At 39.4% G+C, this 17,066-nt stretch overlaps 1 protein-coding gene across 1 annotated transcript in view; it reads right to left on the bottom strand.

Annotated features, from left to right (window-relative positions):
• Positions 1-17,066, bottom strand: part of ALK (ALK receptor tyrosine kinase) — a 321,448-nt gene that overhangs the window by 162,588 nt on the left and 141,794 nt on the right. Inside the window, exon 4 of the mRNA XM_075749445.1 lies at positions 8,892-9,093. Coding sequence (XP_075605560.1) covers positions 8,892-9,093 — 202 coding nt within the window. The remainder of the gene's footprint in view (positions 1-8,891; positions 9,094-17,066) is intronic.

Here is a 17,066-nt window from a genome sequence, read left to right as displayed (position 1 = left end):
TTACTTTCCCTGATCACTGAAAATAACCCCAAGCCTCCTTTGTCTGCCCCTGCAGCAGGCATCAGAATCTAAATAGTTTCTTAGCCTTCATGTTTTTCAATTTTCCATTTGGGAATTTATTAAGAATTAACTTGCAAATTCCCATTGAATAAATCTTTGCTTTCTTTCTAATAGGCAGAAGTAAATTGTAAGTTAGTGGTCAAGTTTATCAGAGTTCTCTTTCTTCTTTCTTGAGTGGAAAACACCTGATTGATCAGCACTTGAGAATAACGGGTACCATTTTTGGTGAGGCAGCAATATAGACAGTGTTGTTCAAAGTGAGGGTGCAAAGCTGCCCTACTGGACTTGAACCCTGTGGTGTGAGTTATGAAACACAATAGATAATTTAAGAGCGATACCTGAGAACCTGGCTTAGAATGCAGAATCAACTGCATTAGCACTATACTAACACTCTTAGCAGCTGGACAGGTCAAGGACGTGATTTTTAAGTCTTGTAAGGTTATCAGCACCTAGTTAATAATTTCTCTTTGAATTTGACAGGAGGAATACTACCTTGTAAATCTTCTATAGTACTTACTATGGCAGGGTAGATTTGCCTTGGATAAGGAGATTCTGAAGCATTAGCAAGGGAAGCCCCAAGGAAATTGCACACAATGACAAAACCACACTCCAGGGTGGGGCAGCCGCAGAGGAGGTTGCACAGAACTCAGGTTTTTAAGGTCAAAAATAAGTGGGAGATACAGAAAGCAATTATACCACAGGCTAGTTATAAAACTTTGCCAACAGAGGATGACAGAGAGCTTAGCTTAAGGGGAGCAGAAAAGTAACTAGAAAGAAGGCTGGCAATATTAATGAGGTGTGTCGCCTAGTCTCTGGAAACAAATGTTGGAAGCATTTTGGCTGTGGGAAACCATACTTGGACACTGCATAGCAAAGGATTCTAAGGAGACTGCTTGCAATTCTGTGTACCAGAAGAGACACCTAATCGAACAAAAGTAAGATGACAAAACGACAGTGTGTGTGAGTGCTTGGGAGAGGAGGCTGGGTGGTGTGTGTACGTGTGGCGAGTTGTTTGCTTGTTTAGGTTTTAGGAAACTGAAATTCATCCTGGCGTGTCTACACTGACAGGAAGTGAAACATGGGCTAGCATCAACATGGGGCTGGAAAGATTAGTTTGGAATGACTTTTAGAAATTGAAGTAGAAGCCTCAGGTAGAAACAAACAAAAAAAAAAATAAAAAGGGAGAGCTATAAAACAAGGGAAACAAGTTAAAGGAATGAGAGAAGGGGAGGGGGGGGGGAACAACCCTGACTTTGAAGAGTGAGAATAGCTAACAACCAGAAAAGAGAAGCCTGCAAATAATTCTGAAGGACACAACGTATAAAAGTTTAAGAGGACAGATTTTTGTGTCCAGGATTTGGACAGTATAAAAGTTGGATTAGGTTGCTCAGATGTTCAGAGTGGTCTGAAGAAATTGTTTCAGCCATGTAAGAAATCATTTATATCAAGAAATCCTTGGTTTCAAAAGAACAAACAGCCAAACCAGCCACTTTTCAGGGTGCCCCAACTCTGTTGCCATCTACAGGGTCAGCTGTTCCAGCCTCAGGGGTTTCGTGCACAGAAGCAGCTCCCGGAGCCCAAGGAGGTCACCAACAGGTGCTGCCATTAGCTGGGAAGCCACAAGGATCCTTGTGCATGCTAGGCATCCAGCTCACCGCCTTAGCCCTCCTTCACTACAGTGTGTTCAGCACTGTGTTAAAAGCAGCAGCAAAGGCTACTCCACTAGGTATCCATAAAACTGAACTCTTAACCCTGAAAAATAAGCTTCTTTTTCTTCTGCTGTTCCATTCTCTACACATTAAGTAATCTGCTTTTGTAGTAAGCCAAATTTTCATATATTTGACAAAAAAATTCCTAATTTGCTACTTTTATTTTGACTTTTAAATAGCCTTTTTTTCCCCTGTCCTTTTTTATAATTGTAATTGGAAGTAGACTACACAACTTTGGCTTCGCCATTTGCATTTGAATCTGGCAAACATCAATAAAAGGCAGCACTAGCACCTAATAACTGTCAGATAACGTGTATCAGAAGACAAGAGAGAGCACTTCCCCATCCCCCAGTACTCCAAACTGATTTTCAGTCAGTTTGATTGGGACTGTAATCAACTGGGAGGAAAAAAAAAAAAAAAAAGTATTTGCAATTACTTATTACTGAACTTATATTCGTTGGCTTTGGTTGGTTCAAGAGGTCATACAATATTGCTGCTTCACAATATGATACATCACAATAGTGAATGGCACTCAAAATTCAGTTTCTGGTAATACAAATATATCATTCTTTGTAATAAATAGTTCATTTCCATATACACGTCTGTAAGAGGAAATAAACTGTTACAGTCTAATCTCAATTGACAATACAGAAATCCTTCTGGAGCAGTTCGAAGCTACTGCTTTGTTGTACTTGAGGTTACCATGCAAAAATAAGGCACACTCTAAAGCAAACCAATGCTGCGTAAAATCTACAAAAAAGATCCAAGTTTATCCCAAGAAATAATATAGCACTTCAGCAGCAGCAAAACCACTAAGAAGTTTAAAGCAGAAGTATACAGACACGTACCTACCTCTAGTGCTAAAGGGACAACTTAATCTACATAATCTAGTCCTCAAGTGGAATGGGAAAACAATCTTTACAAATCTGCAGATATTTGTGCATCAGGTTCGTACTGTTCCATAAAGCTTTGAAGGGCTCCGTTTCACCTTACACTTTCTGAAGGGTTTTGATTTAAATCTCCTCATCCACTGAAAACAAACTAGCAATGAACTGTTCCAGGTGCCACAACCGAGAGAGTTAAACCTTTCTTCAGATCTAGACTCAAGATACTGAAAGAACCAAGGTTTTGCTGGGTGGAGATGAAAAACTTCTTTCCAAATACAAGCATCTGCTATAAAAAGGACTGATTCTTCACAGGTATCAAGGACACTATCTTTTAAAAAGGGAAGGGGGAAAAGAGACAGCAACGTCTTTTTTTGTTGGGTTTTTTTTGTCCCCTTTGCCTTTCTTCGCATTTAATTTGACAGACTGAAAGAGACTAAAAGTTGGCTAGCGGATAACAGCACAGAAAAAGTTTAAGTGCTCATTTTCTGTCTAGAACCAGTGAGGTTTTCTCTCTAAAAGTAAGGATTAGTGGTGCCTGGCCACCAAGGCGGGAGAGCTTAGTTTCTAATGAAACCATAAACTCAGATTATTTTCCTGGATTACCTGAATTTCTCAAATGTACAGTTTAGACTGAATTACTTAAACTATTGATTTATAATTCTCTGAGACTAAAATGTGCTGTAAATTTTTTAAAACATATTTTGATGCCTAAAAATGAGCTTAAGTGCCCATATGAAGTACCACAAATACACACACTTCAGTCTTCATTCTTATATCACAGCCCAGACATTTGCAAATCAAAGGCTTGAACTTAGTAAAGCATTTTTTCAAGGAGGAGGGAAAAAAAACCCCATCCACAAAAAAAGCCAAGCAAATTCATATTACCGCTAACCTAAGAAAGGTATTTTTAAAGTTAAAGGGTTCCAAGAAAGAAAATTCCTTCTACTAGTCTGTGAGAAAGAAAAGGGGTGGGGGCAAAAAAAAACAAGGAAAAAAATAACAAGAAAAGGAACAACACTAGTACAAGACATAACCTTCAGACTTCAAGCCCCAAGGTCAAATGTGACAGATGCTAGTGATTCCTTCATTTATTTTTCTTGACATCTATCAATGCAATCAATCTCGAGTGAAGTTGTAGATGCCAGAAAGGGAATAGCCTATCATGATTTGTAGTAACCTTCAAAACCAGGTGCTTTTTCTCTGTTGGAAGTGCTCTGTGCAGAAATATACTTGTACCTACTGAAGTACTGGCTATACAACGTATTATTTTATGGCTTCCTTTCTCATGCATGTATGTTCAGATCTCAGGTTTTATTTAAGAGACATCTTTTACTTCACATATTTACACAAAAGTGTTCAGATGAATCTCAAGTTTGGTTAAGGCTCTAGACTAGTCTAGAGGTCCTACTCACAGCTCAAAAAGCACATGTGGCTTGCAAAGTCATTTTATATGGTTTGTACAGGTGTGCGTAAGTCAAAAGATGGCTAGTTCAGTACCAACGATCCTATGCAGGGATTCTGCAGTCCACGTCCCCTAAGCGTGGGGTGACAGGACAGATCATGTTGATCTGTGAGTGCCACAGCATCAACCTCCCTTTGCCTCTAAAGTGTTGCAAGGATTTGTAGGAAGAGACAAAGCCTCACTAACATAAAGCAATTACAATCTAAAAAGACAGAGAAAAACATCCAAGAGAAACTACCCTGCTCTTTTCTATAGAGAAAACGCAGCAACACGACGGAACAGGCAGTGTGCCTAGCTCATGTAGGAAATGTGGGATAGATGTCAGAAGTTAACTCAATCCAGTAGTTCAAATCTTATCTTTTGAATTTCCGTCTGAACATGGCTGACATCCTGGTATTCCTGCTAAAGTAGCTGATCTGAGGATCTTCCCCGCCTCTCTTCAGGGAGGCCTCAATTACCTTCAGTTGTGTGAAGAATATTAAGATCCACGTGTTACATTATTTTTGGGGGCAAGAACATGATTATGGAACTAGTGATGAGGGAGCTCTGCAATGAAAGGCCAAATTGAAGTTATGCTGTCATTTGCTATGGGCTTATTAAAGTTTGGTTTGATGTATAGTATATAATACCGCAACTTACCATTAATAATGCAGGTAGAGATGTAAAATAATAACGGTAATTAAAATGAACAATGCTATTTTTGTCCTTGCCCAACTCTAACTTCTCTAAAATACACAGATCAAAAGAAATAAAAAATCAATCCTGTGTTACAAACTCTGACCTCATTGACAAGTTTTCCCTTGTGTTTTCCTCACTCTACTAAGCACATTTACAATCTTACTAGCTTTATCATTATAAATTTAACAGATGGGAAAATAAGAGGTGAAATGAAATCAGTGGCCACAGTGACAGTCTGAGAAACACCCAGAAGTCAACATTTAATTTGTGAAAGTAACTCTGCTTGGTAAATAACCAACATGGTACATAAACATACTTGCTGCCTCCTTATCTCCAGTACATAAAAAAGGAAGTCCATTAACTAGCAACAAGAAAGGATTGTGTACAGCACCATGGGAGCAGAAAACCAGCAAAAGACAATACCTGCATCTAGTGGCATTTGGGATAAATCAGAAAGTGCTGTGCTCCATGGCAGGAATTATAACAACTCTTTTGCCATTACAAAGGATCGATAGCACTGAACTGATTCTCTCCCTGTATTGTTCGCAGGTGCTTGTAAAACACAACAGAATTGCAAGAGATGCCAGAAGAGACTAATCATATCAAAAACACATCCACAAAGTCAGATCATCTAGAAACTCTATCAAGCAACAAATCTCATTCTAACAATATAATAGTAATGGGTTGTTCCCCATAGAGGAGTCCTACTGATTGCTTAGGAACTAAATTAGAGAAGGTCTAACCCAAGGTGTTCCAAACCCCATAGATTACATACAGAGTAAGATCTTTCTGCTCTTAAAAAAAAAAAAGGGTATACAATTCTTTTCAAGTGATAAACAAAGACATAATTATCTTCTGAGTAGTAAGCACTGTTGCAAATATTATGTAGGAAAGTTATTACTGTATTTGGCAAAGTTTCTGTGTAATACAAAACAAGCATCCCTTTGCCAGCCTCTGGTGTTTCATCACTCAGGAACCATTTGCAGCTATTACTTCTGGCATATTCTTCCCGGTGTCTGTTCCATCTGCCCTATCCTACTGCTATGTAATGTATCTTAAATTAGCTAGCTTTCTTCCTACAAACTGTAGATCAGCTGCAGTGAAATATGTCAAGTAAGAAAATAAAACAAATACATGTTTTCCACATAACAATTTCTGTAATGACTGTGCCTCATTATGGAATTGGTACAATTCTAGTCCACAGGCTTAGGCTATTTTTTTCTAGAGAGAATGAGACCAGAGGAGCAAACAGAACATCACTAGTTCTGCCTTTGAGTATTTACGCATGCTGAGTATCCATCAAAATCACACCTGGTATTTTGCACACAAAGACAACATGGCTGAACCCTGGTAAAAAATAAATATTGGGTGCTATGCCATCTTTACCTGACTAGTAAAATTTCATAACTTTACATATATTCTACATAAAATCAGATCAAAGTGCTGTCAACCAAAACCTTTGCTTGCCTGGTTTCACCCTGAATGAAACAGTAACACCTGGCAGCATCTACTTTTTTCTCTTGTAAATGTAGGTGAACTGTGAAGACTTTGTAAGATATTAATATATGTAATTCAGGTTATGCAGTTTAAAAAGAAAAAAAAAGGCGGAAAAGTGTGGAGGGGAACATACTGACATTGTGCATAGTTCAAGATATGAGAAAATCCACCCTGGAATTAATTTATTGCTTTACCACCCTTCAAGTGCATTTGTTTCAATAAAATATACTCTTCCTGCTATGAGCTTGATTTTAAGCAATGGCATGGACTCACTACTGCATATACAAATCGCTGGGAACTACACACACTTTACACCTTGTTTGCAAACTGATACATAAAGAGCATAGAACCAAAGAAGTGTCACCTATAGAACTTTAAAGTGTTTTTATTTCTATCACAGGCTCATCACTGAGGAATCCAATTACGTTGCACCCAGAGCTAAAATTCTTATAAAATTTTAAAAATCAGTTGGTTATAGCATGGTCAAAGAATTCATTACAAAACAATACGATTCTTTGCAATTTCCAAGACAAAATAAAGTATTAAAACAGCACAGATTTCCCCTGTAGGATTGCTAGTTCATTTAAGAACTTCACTGAATTATTCTTGACTTCTGATCAGCTATTTTTTTATTCCTATTTAAAGAAAAGAAGATTTTTTACAAAAGTGAGATTTTTATGGTTCGTTATCCGAGCTGGGATAAGCAAATATTATCACTCCAAACAAAGGACAGAGGAGCACTTATAAATTCTGGAGTGGTGGTTCAGGGCAAATGGTAGCAAACTGCTACCCTATCATCTGCAGCTGCAGTCTGTGGGTAGACACTTAACTATCACTACGTGACATTTATGCAGGCACAATATCAGAGCCTGAGAGCTACTACTTCTCACAGTGAAGAGACAAGACCAGAGGGGAAAAAATGAACCCGACAGTTGCTCCAACTGCATAGTTTTATAGCACACAGAGTACCAAGGAGTCAGCCATACAAACCCACGAAAGTCTCAAACACGTCCTTACTACCCCTATGTGGCACACAAATGCTGCTGGCAAGCAAGCTACACTTCTTGCAAGCATATGGGATAGCCAAGCTATAACCAAAGCCACCTTCTTTAAAAGTAGAGACCCTCTTTATTGTGGTGACAATCTCCATCTGCCACCTGCAACGGACAGCTGAGTAGTCCATATTGTCTCCAGCAGATGGCAAAAGGTAGGCATTTGTTATCGTAGTTAAAGTGATCTTTCCCTTCCTTTCAAGGCTCCTTACACTTCACGCTTGCCTGTGTTCCTGGTAAGTTCTGCCTGCCCACAGATCCAAGCTAGAGCTCCTCCATGCAGCACAGCAAAGCATTTTAGACACAGCAGTATTCCCTGCAAGTGCCAAGGAACAGTGGCATTGCCAATGCAGGAGGCACTTCGCACAAAGCGTGTTTGTTAGCTGTGACACAGAGCACAGCATTTGCAAAGAGCTAAGGAAGAAGACAGCTGCTGCGGCTCCCCTAATTACCTTTCCCCAGACATCAACAGTAATTTACAATTTGGATGATGTTGCTGGAACTAAGTATGATCTAGATCCACATACGAGCTCTCCTCCTCACTTTTATAGGCCATGTGTTATACGAGAATTACAACTATTCAAACCATTTCTGTGAGTTAAGTTATCTCCTGTAGGGTTTTTTATTGCACATTCTCCTTTTGCTACAGGAAAATACAGAATTTGCTGTAGACAGTACTCAGATAATCACATCTTGTTACAAGCACAAGCCAGCAGGACTTGCTGTTAGAAACTCTCCAATCTATCACATCAAAACAAAGAACATTTGAGATGCTTAGTAAAAATTATGCTTCTTAACACACATTTCACAGAAGTAAAAAATAAAAAAAAATCAGTATATAGAACATGTAAACATTAGCTTCACATATATCCAAATTCAATTCATTTTTAAATATCTACTGTGTTCAACTCCTGCTGTTTTGCTGCTAACAAAAATTTAAAGGAATGCACAGGAAGTCTGACAAATTAAGACATCATCAACAATTAAGATTAATTGCACAAAGAGGATAAAACATTTCAAACGGTTGCACCTCTGAAAGATCAAAAGCTTTACTCCTCTGGCAGTAGCTCTGAACTGCTTTATTGACAAGAGACAGCATTTAAAAAAACCACAAATGCAAGACAAAAATTAAAATGTATGCAGGCACATGAAACTGCAAAGACTCGGTAGACATTCTAAGCCCAATAGTATACTTGGGTAAAGAAGTAGTAAAATGAAATCAGACAGAGCAAATTACACAGAAAAGCTTTAAACTTAGGATGAGTATCCACACTATGTCTGTACTGGCAAGCACTGAGAATAAAGCTGATGTTGATTTAGAGACTGTTACACAGATCCAGTAGTTTGCAGATGCTTTGTATAGTAAAATAAGCACCAATCTCCAGCTTCTACGATAATTTAGACCCATGCAAGACAAACATCTACTCAGTGTGGTGTCCTGTTCCCCTTAGTAGATGTGCAGCATGTATTCAGTGGCTGTAATGCTACGCAAACGCGTGATTCTTCTCAAATCAAGCTGTGAGTCAAATGAGAGGATGAGACTTACCCGTGTTTCTCTGGACCCTCCACTGATAAGATTTCACTGCTGCTTTCATCAATGGGAAGGACACGAGCAATATATTCTCCGCTCTGCTGGTAAAACTTATAAACAGCCACTTGAACTATGCATTGGTCACTGCTGCTTCTCAGCCAAGGGCTCAGGATGATGGGGTTTGGCCTCTCTGATGCATTGAGAAACAGAAACGAACCTAGAACAGATGAGGCAACAAAAAAGCTTTAAGAACAAAAAAAACCAAACACCAAAAAGCCTCACAGAGTACAGATGAATAATTGCAATTTTTATGCCGCAGCTCACTCTGCAGCCCTTCCATACCTCCCAGTCAAAGATTATCTTTGCCAACTAGTTTGGGAAGTTCGCCCATTTTGTATTAAACCCATTAAGGTCTTCCCAGGCAGGCAACATTTCAATTCACCTTTGGATGGTCCAAAACAAAGATTATATTTACATTTAACTCCCAGAAGAAAAGGCATAAAGTGGAAAAAGCTGTAAATATTAAGGGCAGGGAAAAATAACAAAGAGTAACAATAAAACACAATCAACCAATACACTTCCAAAGTTAAGCCCAGGTAGGTGATTAAAGAGTTTTAGGTTTAGATTCTTGCTTCCATGTACTTATTCTTCCTGGACTTCACCCCCATCTCCGTAACCTCTCAGGTGTGGTCCAGACCCAAACATTATGGCCTTGGTTCAGTCTTGATTTGACAGCTCTGAGATATATATTTAATAAATTTTATAATACTTTATATAGGTATTTCTCTCAAATAAAGAACACAAATTCAATAGCTTTACTTTTGCTCTTCTATAAACAGAAGAGTACAGCATTTTTAAGTCATTAGAGTCAGGATAAAGGCCTGACATAATTTTATTTCTTCAGCAATTCATTCTAATGTATTAATTTTATATGCAGCTAATCCACATTAAACTTTTCATTATTATCCAGTACATTGACTCCCTTGGCCTAATTCTATTTCAACACAATTTGAGGCTTATCCAGTGGGACAGAGGTAATGTATTTTCATCACCCTGTTGCTCATTTCAGGTAAGTCAAATTACTCCCTTTTGGCAGCTGACCACTTTATCAATTTGTCCACAGAGCAAGCACACTGGGGTGCGTATTTGGTAAATGAAAGGTGCAGTGAGGTAAATGAAAGGGACCAACCCTTGAAGCAAGAAAAATTGTGATATTCCACAGATTCTAGCAAGACTGGTCAGATGACCAAGACAATGAGATTTCACTTTCTGAAGGTCCATTAATAAGGCCTGTCCATTAATACTTAAAACATGCAGATCTGATGAACAGTTTAATTTCACAGAGAGAGAAACTAAGGCTCAACAGGGCTGTAATTTAAACCTCTTTTTAAGCATGCATGAATTTTAGCAGGAGCAGCAGCTTGGTTTTGAAAAGACGAAGGTTGAATCTTCAGAGGAATGATCTTCCACATCACTGAGCATGGCTCAGCTGAGAGCCACGGTGTCTGAAATCCTGTGGAGGGGCCACGAACAGATCCTGCTCACCTGCACCTCGGTGTCTAAGCTGTGGGCCACAAGGTGCAAACCAGTCACTCTGAGGTCCTGTGGCAGTTCACCTCATCCTAAAACGGAATTGGTGAATTGTCCTTTGGTTCCCATTTCTCTGCACTGAACTGAGGGTCAAGAGCTCAGATTTGAATATCTCACTGTCAGATGCTGGTTAGAACAAGGGAATTGCACTTGTGCTCACAGATGTCCCCTTTGAAAAAGTCTGATTTGGCAATTCATCTCGGGTCCCACACAGGATAATAATGGAAGGGCTAAAAATGGAACCTGGATTCCTGTCAACCACCATGTTGCCCTCCCATACACACATTTATCATAAGTAGCATTTTTGACATACTTGTCAAAAACAGTGTTCTTGACATTGGCATCACATTAATGACATATCTAAAACTAGAAAACATTTGTACAGAAAGAAACACACAGAAATACATAAAGTACAGCCTGCTCAGATGTCAAGGTTTATAAACAGGGGAGTGAAATGTAGTCACAGCATTATTTTTTTTTTTAATAACAAGATTCCTTTATGTGAAATAATAGCTTTTAATCCAGTTACTAACAGAATGGTTTGATGAGTTTAAACAAACTCTGTTATTGTCACAGTTATATATACACAGTATTTTTGCTGGTCAGTAAAATAAAAACAAAAACCCAGCCACATGTATCATCCTTCCCTGTCTCTCCCTTTTGTTGCAAACAAAGGAGAATTAGAGCACTAAATCTTGTGGCTTTAATTGTACCATCCCCATAAGAACACTGAAATCTGTGACATGAAAGGGAGCAAAGAGACTTCTACCAGTGGCAGAAAGACACTAAGCGTTGCAATAATTGCTGATGGGAACTTGCCAGGTGCAGGAGCCATTTGCTCATCTTACTGCCTTGCAACAGGGAGTCGGATTTTAAAAATAACAAACAAACAAAAGGCAGCTCTCGTTCTCTGTTTTCTTGCAGTGGTTCTAAATAAAGAGAGCTTCCAAGCATAGTCCCTCCTATGACTTGGGGCCACGTTTGAAACAGCAGTGAAATCTAACAGTAGACAAGGCTAGTTGCTACAGCAAATTTGTCAGATAGTCACTAAACTCCTTTGGTTTGGCTTTTATATTTCAACTGTCTATCTACAGGGCTCACACTTTGCAAATGTGGCTTATTACTCATCACATGGCCAGTTCTACCTAGTAAATTATATTGCTAAAAGGAATACAATTTTGCCATGGTGGGGGCTACCCCAGCACACTCTCCCAGGATGCTAGGAGGAACCACCTCACACTACGCTGCTGTGAAGCAGTGCCTGGAAAATCACTCTGAAGGACGAGGCTATTACGCTGTGTTGGCCTCACCACAAGTACAGTCTTGTCAGAAATGTCCTCCTTGTGTGTACTTTTGGGGAGATCACCTACCTGGGCAAACACTAAGAGCTATGAGAGATTACCTTTTAAAAATTATTTTCTTTTAAAAAAAAAATTTTAATTTATTTTGTTTTAAAAGGAGAGAATAAACGTAACTTTGTTCTTGCTTTTGAAAGCTTCCCTGTCTGCTATGGTGTTCTCTTTTTGCTCTTACTGCTCGTCTAGTCCATAAGCGCTAAGGAAAGAACGATCAGAGCCACATTTGGCTCTAGTGTTATTGGAACTGTTTCCAAAGTTGAAATGAGAGGAACTTGCTATGAAACCACACAGAAAGCGCAGAGGCTTTGTTACACAGCAGAATTTGAAGATTCCTGTTCTAACAAGTTAGATCTGCTTATTACAGAGCAGACCAGTGAGTTCCTATAGTAACTGGGCCTGACACCTACAGTGTAAATTAACATCGCACATAGTCTTTTCCACATAAGCAAACTTGAAACACCAATTCAGACAAACCCAATTTTACGAATTTGCTGTCTTCAAAGCATACGCAACATATCTGTCAGTCAACTGCATACACACAGAGACATATACAAAGACAACAACCTGCTGACAGTGGCCCAAATCCTCTTTCATTAAAGTCGACAGGACTTACACTACTGAAATCAATGGCATCAAACCCCACAAAGGAATAATTAATGTGTCTGAAGTGAGAAATGATACATTTTGAGCACAAATCGTCATATTCCTCCCTTCCCTCAAAGGCACAATCTCTCAGTCACCGCTTGCCACTGTTTCATGTGGCAGCCTCCCATGGGATCAAGATAAGATCCATTTCCAGGATCAGATTAGAGACTGCTACTTAGAGTTAAAAGATCGCATGGAGATCAATTCCCCAACCGTGCCGAGAGACAGAAGAATATTCTCTTTCACACCAATGGACTTTCCGGGCAAAATTAGAAGCTACGTGTTCACCTGTACTTCCCTCCGGTGGCAGGGAATCCATGTGGCACATGCTATCTGAGATCACTGTGTAGGCCTGTAAGACTCTAAGGTTCCAGCTATAATTTCCTTGCATTTATTTTCTCCTATTAGCTCACAGCTCTAATAAGGCTCTTGGGATCTTCCCGGGTGAATAGCTAGAAAAAGCGCTGTAGCTTCAAACAAACTTCTGCTGCTATTTAGATATCAAGGGATATAAGCTGAGATGAAAGGCCCCTTCACGGTACGTGCTGCCAGCGTCATGTTCTACTGCTCAGGACTCTGAAGGGTCTATTTGCTTTACAGAAAGATGTTCACCAATGAGTCATTTCAAGAGTCTTCCGCTACAGGTTTTAAATTGGACTCTGGCGGCACAGCGCAATGCTGATATTAAAGAGATGCAGTTAAAATAATCACATTGTAACTAGATATACAGCCACAGACCCAGGCACTTAGCACTTCCTGGGTCCTGAGCTCATTCATCATCATCATCACGCAGACCCATGTGGTTGCAGTAGGAACAGCATTCAGCCTTTTACACCAAATACACCTGTGTTTGCATTTTGGGACTGAAACCCTACAAGCTAATATTGCTCTGTGGTGTTTCAGAAACTGCTAGTCTAAACTGCAAATACTTTATTTTCCACATTCCCCCCAAACACTCTCAAACTCTGGGAGAAACCTACCAATAGTACTCAGCTCTGATCGTATTTCTCCCCACGTTAATACCTGCAGTCACAATGCAATGGTTTTCCTGATCCTCATGCGTTGTGTCTGATAACATCTCTGGCAACTTGCTGTCACTTCAGACAAACACACATGAAAAGATCTTTATACTTAAGCACAGGGAATTAGCAGTTGACATAAAAGTAATATTACAAGACAAATTAATATATCCTGCATGAAAAAATTGCTGTTGATCCTTTGGAAGCTTGTTTACAACATTTTAACATTCATGTCACAAAAAAGAAATGATGGCTTATCAGCCTAGTAGCAAGATACTTTTGAGATGATGAAGACAGCTTAAAGTTGTGCTGTTCAGAACTAATGAGGTAACAGAGCTATTTGTAAAGAAGAAAACTGATGCTAACCTACTACACATGTACAGATACACTACTAATAAAGCACCAGTCCAAAGAAGCTTTCAAATGAAGGGGTACAGACTGGTAAGACTCAAAACCACACCAGCAATGAAGACCATTTCTGCAATCTTTGGCCAAACATCCTTGTCTGATACGGACGCATAAAACATCTGAAACTCATGCCAGTGAGAACGCTGAGGCAATCCTGAGATGTTCAAAAGACAGAGCCATCACTTGGCCCTAGGAACTGGGCAAACTTAGTATCCTATTGCTAGCCCCTTTGAAAGCTGGTCATCTGATAACTACCCAATAGCTTTGAACGTATCCTACTCTAAATCCTTCCTAGTCAGTCTCAGGGTAAACACAGTGAAGAGCCAGGTGGGTTTCTTCTGCTAAACAACCTCATGATGCTCAGCACACCCTACTGCATCTTTTGACCTTTCTGAGGCAGCAGCCTAGGAAAGATGGCTGCAGTTCAAAAAGACATCAGCCTGAGAAGTTACAGTGGAAAACAAGTTTCTCCAGGAAAGCGTTCACTGCAGAAAATGGCAACCAGGTCTTCTGGGACAAACCCATGGGGGCAACTCCTGAACTTGCACCTGAAGTCCAGGATTTCCATCATGAGATGTTCTTGTATACCTGCTATCACACAATCAAATAAGATCCTAAAGACATGACATCAAACAGGGCAACGGGATATAAAAATCAGTTACAAAAGTGGCATGCATTAGAATTCATGAAGGGTGAAGTTCACATTATTCGAAAATAATATTTAGCAACACACCCAAGCCAATAACACACACAGAGCAGACATCCAGGTACCTGATACAAATTAAGTGTCCCCATGCCAGTTCAAGCAGATTTCTTCCCTAATAACCAAAGACCATAGTTTTGCTATTTTAACTAACTTTCTTGAAAAGCAAGGCTCAAAACACAGCTAGGCTGACTTAATCTGATCACAGTGATAAAGCAGCAATTTAGCAATCCTTTGCAAAACTGATAGATTGTTATTCTGAACATAAACTCCATCTTCCTACTAAAAGGATTTTATTACCTTTCACGTACAAGTTCAATACTCGACCAGATTAAATTAGAGCTGTAAAAACTATTAACAGTCAACGTCTGTTGGGGACTGTACAGTAGGAAAAAAAAAATTAAATCAGGTTTTATGGTCTTTGGAGATGCTGACTGGAGAGAACATTTCCACTAGTATCAGAAAACATCCCACAGAGCTGGTCTCTGGATTCTTTCATTTTACACTCAACTTCCAAATTAACTATTCAAGCAAAACTCTCATAGCAGGAGCTCAGTAATTGGTAAAAGCCATGTAAGACCTGGGCACTACCTGAGTGACAACATTAAGAAAATACACTGTTATACTTTTCTGAGGCTTATTTATATGGATTTTCTAATTGCCTCATCAAGGCTCTGAAATGTGCTGAACACTAAGAATGTGAATAGTCTCCAGTGCTGAGCGCAATGTGACTGCATAAGCACCAGAAGATTTGCAACATGCTATACTTGCATCTGACTTAAAATTCATGAAGGTAACAGCCTTTGAATTATTACAAAATTTGGAGCTGAACAATTCTTAACAATCTAATTATGGTAATTGGACGATATCTTACCTCTTTTGAAGTCGCTCAGAGTTCTCGCTATTAGCTTAAATAGGACCAGGATTTCACTTCTAATACCTAGCAGGTATGTGAGCACGTTTCTCTAAACGATGCAAGAGCAACTCAGAAACACTAATGAATTCATACTAAGTCTTCTGGGCATGTAATATATTTCACAAATGGACAAGTTAAGGCAGACATTAAACAACTGCAAACAGCATGTGGCAAGATTGGTATCAGAGCAGAGATCTGCAAGTCAACGGTCTTTAAAATTACCTCCTATTCAAGTATTTTTCTTTTCCTAAATATCAAGAGGAAGGCCAATATTCAATCAAAGCAAAATAAAGTCAAATTTTGGCCTCTCACTAAGGCATCATGCAAATTTGATTTACCCCATACGATTTCTCTTAAATTCAAAGACTTTACTCATATAAAGCCTTGTCCCTGAAACAACTAATATTCACTGTGATCCTTGGGAACTGCAGCAATGCTATAGAAACACCACTTGAAGTTAGGAAAGACAGGAGTCCTCCCTTTTCTCACACTCCAGTCCCAGAAGTTTCCCTTATTAATTTACCTCTTCTCTTAGAGGCAACCCTGAAGTGTTACACACAGTGGGAGCAGTCTCCTAGCAGTGACCTTCACACAGCTCTCTTGCAGGTTTCCCCTGCTGCTTCCCTAAACTCAGGCATAGCGTGTGAGCTGAAGTCCAAAGGAATACTATTATAAAACTTGATTACCATGTATCAGTTTAAATTCCAATAATGCCTAGCATATCAATACGGAAAGCTGAATCCCATCACACTACTTACTTTAGATAGACAACAATAAAAGATGCTTTTCTCACAAAGCATTTTACATCCAGGTTTTCAAAAGGAAAAAGTCAGAAGGAAGAAGATGAAAACAATTAAAAGCTCCAGGTATTGCCTTCTGTAATGGGAGCTAGAGCCAGATGCTGTTACAGCCCAATTCCTAAATGACTCAGCAGTGTTTGCTCCCAGCTGAAAAGCACTGAACTGAAAAAAGTAGTTAGTTAATTAAAAACTTAAAATTCAATGCTGGAATTAAAATCTTTCCTAGAGAATGACAAAAGAGTGTTTAAATAATTCAGCCTTGCACAGCTGATTAACCAATATGCATCTTCTCTTCTGCTGCTGACAGAGGCAAATGGCAAGTTACTTTTGAGATCTCTGTTCTAGCAGATGGGAGAATTTTGTCATCACGAGCAAGACAGACCGACCTACCTAAAGGGAAAGCTAAGAGGAAGCTGGTTCTGTCAATAAAAACAGCGAGGCAGAGTGCCTGTTCAGTACTTCCCAGTGTGCGCCGTAGTTAAGAGGAGGGTGCCAAAGGAAGCCTAATGCTCTGCCTCTAGTTACCGCTTTGCTCTCAAGTGTGTTTATTTGATTACACTCAGGAGGCCAAAAGCTTAAAAATTAAGAAGTCTGACAATACTCTGACGCACAAGTACCTGAACAGAAATGTGCCTGGAACAGAATGGGTATTGCAACAACTTACAGTTCAGTAACGTCAGAGACCACATTAAACAAGTAGCAAGTACTGTGAGTTATTCCCCTGAAGAACTAGAAAAGCTGCAAGAGAAGG

This window comes from Balearica regulorum, chromosome 3 (genome assembly GCF_011004875.1).
Source record: "Balearica regulorum gibbericeps isolate bBalReg1 chromosome 3, bBalReg1.pri, whole genome shotgun sequence".
NCBI classification, from domain to species: domain Eukaryota; kingdom Metazoa; phylum Chordata; class Aves; order Gruiformes; family Gruidae; genus Balearica; species Balearica regulorum.
The sequence above is the reverse complement of the archived record's forward strand: the minus strand, read 5'-3'. Positions and strand labels throughout refer to the sequence as shown.